The 5,198-nt window shown below is 32.4% G+C and overlaps 1 protein-coding gene across 1 annotated transcript; it reads right to left on the reverse strand.

Annotated features, from left to right (window-relative positions):
- Window positions 1–813: 813 nt before the first annotated feature.
- LOC107648437 (putative protein phosphatase 2C 65) lies at window positions 814–4,608 on the reverse strand. The gene is made up of 5 exons (XM_016352303.3): window positions 3,979–4,608; window positions 3,108–3,434; window positions 2,261–2,375; window positions 1,952–2,175; window positions 814–1,612 (listed from the first exon to the last, which is right to left on the reverse strand). The coding sequence occupies exons 1-5, from the start codon at window positions 4,186–4,188 to the stop codon at window positions 1,190–1,192; spliced, it is 1,299 nt and encodes a 432-aa protein (XP_016207789.1). The 5' UTR covers window positions 4,189–4,608; the 3' UTR covers window positions 814–1,189.
- Between the last annotated feature and the right edge of the window lie 590 nt (window positions 4,609–5,198).

The following is a 5,198-nucleotide window of genomic DNA, read 5'->3' on the forward strand; positions in this document are numbered from 1 at the left end:
CCTTGAGTCATTGATGTCCATTCTTGATTGATATATTAGAGTAGTTAATTGATTTGGTTTCCACTAACTCTAGTCTTTCACTAAGCTAATTAGTGAGTAGACTAGGACTTGTGGATTGAGATCAATTATGCCTATTTGACTTATTCTCGATGTTAGGATTGACTAAGTAGGATTAACTCTTCATAATCATCATATATTTGTGGTCAATGACTAGGATAGATAACTTTACCTCTGAATCTGCGAATCTTGCTGAGCCTCCGCTATTCTCTCTCTTTCCCAACACAACAAGGCAACTTGGTCTTGATGTCGACCTTTTGAGGAAGGAGAGGAGCTTGCTGCCGTGCGATGTTGGGTTTGTTCCATAGGGGTGGAGAGGATAAAGACAAGGGTAATTTAAGGATTTTATTAAAAAGTCAACAAAAAATTAGAGTTTGGGTACTTTTGTTACATAAAATTCATCTTTTATGAATATTTTTTCATAAGTATAACGTTAATTTTTTTGTTTGATGGGTACGTTTGTCAGCGTCGTAAATTTCATAGGTATAAATAATTATTTTTCTTAAAATTAATTATTGTAAAATTCTATCATAATTGTGATAGAAATTATACACTCATATCCTCCTATTTTTTCTATGCTATTTCAAGTTTGCTTAAATTTATAAGATAAAGTGAAAGATGTCTCATATATTTTCAGAAAACTTAAAACCTATATTAATAAAATCTCCTACTCTTCAGAACAATCTGGTTTTGAGTTTTGGAAAATCTCCTATCTTCATAACATAAACATGAACGTATATAATAGCTGAGACATAAATGTTACTATTAATGACCATAATAACAATGGTGAAATAGTTAATGTAGGCCCCAAGAAATCACAACTCTCAACTAATTGCATCATTTGAAACACAAGCATTTTGGTAATCTTCTCAAAAGTTAAGTGAAAAAAGAGTTCTTATATTCAATCTCTTTTTTAGATTTTAACACGTAAAAGCTCATTTATCAATTATTTTTCACTCACTTTTTAAGGAACACCAAAATGGTCCTAATAACATTCTTCCCAACCCGTCCAATGTTTTTTTCTCACCTAAATGTACAAAGTTTAGGTCTGAAGATCTGTGATCACACACACACTTTATATATATGTATATATATATGATGAGAAGGCCCTGGCAGAGTAAGTGAACCTTTTTCAGCTCCCTTGAATGAACCTAGTTGATACTTGCCTTCTACTCAAGTCTCTTGTAAGCCTTGGAAGTTTTGATAAGGAGTTGGCTCTAGCTAACCCTCCAAGAGCCTTCCATTCTTCATTGACATTCAGCTCTACCCCCACTTTTCCGGCCACTGTCTCGTTGTCTTCGTTGCTCATCGTTCGGTTGCGATGAGGGTGTTTGCTGAGATGTTTGCCAACCCTTTTGGACTGCGAGTGGGATAACACCGGCTGCTCGCCGTCCAGGAACAAGCATATAACTGCGCAATCATCTACCTTGGAGCCGGGATACCGGTATCTCCATGCTCGAACGGCTCTTTTTACAAGCAATTTGGCTGCTACGCTTCTGCTTGGTGCTGAAGCAACTATGTTGATAACTTCATTGTTACTCAGCACATCCCATACCTGCAAAAAAGAAATACAAGATTTTTGTACTTTATTTCACTGTTTACATGGTTGTTTTCTTAGATACTTGCATGATCTTATGTTTTGTTCTGCATTTGTAGAATTGATTCCATCAAGAGTTTATTTTTTCATAACAAAAAGTAATAAATTTCAAAAATGCTACGTGCACACAAAAAATCAACTACTATGAATTTTGTATTTCAATATGTATTTATACAGGTAACTTTAATTAATAGCTGATTTTTTATGTACACATTGCATTAATGGAAAAACTTCTAGTCTAACTAGGAATCCAAGATCCATGGTAGAGAGTTTGAAGTTGTAATTGATATGACCTACCCCATCACTTGCCAAGACCACAAATTCATCTTGCTTGGAAAGTTTCCTGTAAAATACATCAGGAATTGAGATGAGGCCATAATCTTTGAGGCAAAAGTCTCCGAAGGATCTGGACATGGCTAATCCAGGGCAGTCATCATCAGGCATCCATATTCGGCACACGTCGGGTTCTTCCTCTGCCGCGAAAACTCTGCCTTCACAGCTCATGATCCTTGTAGCTTCACCTAAGACAAACATTGAACAAATATTGCTATGCTTATGCTTAGAGCCTATTAGTTCTTATGAAATAATGTCAATAACAAGTCCTACTTGGAAGATCAGGTTTCAAATCCACGGTAAGTTGAATAGGAACACGTTGATCTCTCTCTCTAGTACAAAGAATCGCGCGAGAATCGCCCAAATTTCCGATTATAAGCTGATCACCCTGAAATTTGAGCCAAAAAGTGATGCAAACTTAATTCCATCATAACCAAACAACATCTTAATACAAAAACTAGGATTCTTTTGGTTCGTCTTTTTATTTTTTATTTCGGTAAAATATATTTTTTGTCCTTGAAATTTAACAAAAGTTTTAAAAATATCTCTAAATTTTATTTTGTTTTAATTTTGTCCAAAAAGTTTTTGATTTGCATCGAATATACCCCCAATAACTAAATTTTCAAAAAATTTAACACCAATCCAACAAAAATGCATGAAAATTATAATTGATTTACTTATATTCAAGGTTGTTCTTATGAAATTGTTGTTGAATTGATCCTAAATTTTTTGAAAAATTAGCGGCCAGAGGTATAGTTGATGCAAATTGAAAACTTTTAGAACAAAATTAAAACAAAATAAAACTTATGAGTATTTTTAAAATTTTTGCTAAATTTTAAGAACAAAAAATATATTTTATTCTTTCTATTTTTATTTTAATTATAAAAAATTTTAATGGCTAATAATTTTAATTTATATTGACAAGTATTTTAAATGAGCAGTCCAATCATTTTAAGCAACATTTTTAGATATTGTTAATTAACTAATTATATTAATCTTGTAAAATTATTGTTTAATTATTTTCTGTTATTAAAATTTTATAAAATAAAAAGGTCAAAAGAACAAAAAATAAAAATTGAAAATGAAAACACAAACTAAACGGTAGAATATTTAGTTGTACCTGTCTGATGACAGTAACGGCGGTGCAACCGCTGCAATAGCTGTCGGTATTAATGTCCTTGGCAAGGTAATCATCCATTTCCTTGAATGTCTTGATAAAGCATCCCTCCCATGAAGCAAGGGACATGTTCTGGTTAGAATCATCAAACGTGCTTGTATCTGCATCACTATCATCATAATAGTTGTTGGCCTTTTGTTGTGCCAATTTGATTGCTGCAGACAGCTTCGAAGGTAGATTGTCGCGGATATATTGCGATACTTTGTGCCCTAGAGGACCATGCCCATCAAAAACACCACAGAATATCATGTCTTTTTCTCCGGTATAGTCCTAATCACATACCACATTTCGATTTGGTAAAAATGCATAGGAATTAGTTGGACCATAAAGCAAAAGAAAATTATTGATTAAGCCTAAAGATGGCTATTGTTATTATGAATTGTGAAAATTTCAAATCCTCAAATGAGGTGATTAAAAATCAAAATTTCACCATATGCAAACGATAAAAATATATATGAGTAAAGTGCAGATAAGGATACGATGCCAAGAGGGTCCATATTGAAAAGTCACATTTAATGCTCATGCATGTTGTGTAGTTCAATCAAAAGAGAGGAAAGATCCACAGAACATGGGTAATTAATTCATATATTGATATATGATAACACTGTCATTAATGACAACACCAAATAACTTGAAAAAAAAGATCAAATTAAAAATAATTCACGAGAATAATCCAAAGGAAACATTAAGAAAAGTCAAAGTTGATGATTAATGTAATAATCAAACAAAAACCCGTGCAAGATAGAACAATTCCAGGCAACAATGCAAGAATTCAAAGGAGGAAAAAAAAAATGAATAGAATGATAATTGGTACCTCCCAAACAGTCATAGAATCTTGATTGACACCTTTCTTACCCTGTTGGCAATACATTGATACAAACCTAGAGCACCCTTTGAGCCTTATGATTTCACCACCATAACCATATTCTATATCATTGCCCTCATAATCAAGCTCATGTTCATCTCCCAACTCGCTCTCAACCTTCTCTCGAATACCAAGCTCATGGCTGCAACATCCTCCCATTCCCAACGCCTTAGGATTAAGAACAAGAAGATAACAACAACAATAATAAAAACTTTCAAACTTTTCAAAATTTGACACCACCACAAGGAAATATTTATGGGGATAACAAATGTGGAAGTGATGAAGAAAAACAAAACTTTAAAAAACAAAAAATCCTCCCTTCCTTATGAAGGGTGCAATTAAAGGAACAAAGTAAGGCTATAAGGCTTCAGGGTATGATGATTTTACAGGTAAGAAAGGTGAAGAAGAAGAAATTAAAAAAGGGCTTAGAGAGAAATCAAAAGATAAAGTGTGTGTTTGTGTTTGTGTGAAGAATGAAGATGGAGAGGGTTGTCATGGGCATGGTTTTGGAGAAAGGTTGAGAGTTGCATTCATATTATTGCCTGTCTTCGGTGGTTTTGTTTGTTGTATGTCTGTTATTTCTTGTTTCCTCGTTGGCACCATGCCCATCTTTAATTTAGCGTAAAAAAAAAAGGGTCCTGCTACACAAATCTTAATAATAAAAACTAAAAGAAAAAAAGTTAAAGGGAAACGAAAAACAATAATAATATGGCTAAGTGGCTAATTAACTATAAGAGGGGAAAAAAGTTCCAATAGTACTCATCCATCTGTTACAAAATATGCCAACAGAAAAAGATTTCAGTTTGGAATTATATATATATAATTTAATTTTAATATATTATCGATGTAAATACTTTTATATGTACATCTAATTATATAACGTCTTATGCATTTATAAAAATAATTATATTTTTATATTAATTACATAAATAATCATTTAAAAAGTAGATGTAACAAGACAGCTATATAAAATATTTTACATTATTATCGTTGCATATAATTTGTTTACACTAATAATACATTAATTAATATTAAATTCTGATCTTGAGGCATTCAAATTATCTGCAAACAATCTATACCAAGTTGATGCATTGAATTAAATTTTGGTTGTACTGAATTGTTAAAATATCAAGTACTTTGGAATGGACGGAGTAATTAAGAACAAAGAT

The sequence above is a fragment of the Arachis ipaensis genome, chromosome B6 (assembly GCF_059453495.1).
Source record: "Arachis ipaensis isolate K30076 ecotype BB chromosome B6, ASM5945349v1, whole genome shotgun sequence".
NCBI classification, from domain to species: Eukaryota; Viridiplantae; Streptophyta; class Magnoliopsida; order Fabales; family Fabaceae; genus Arachis; species Arachis ipaensis.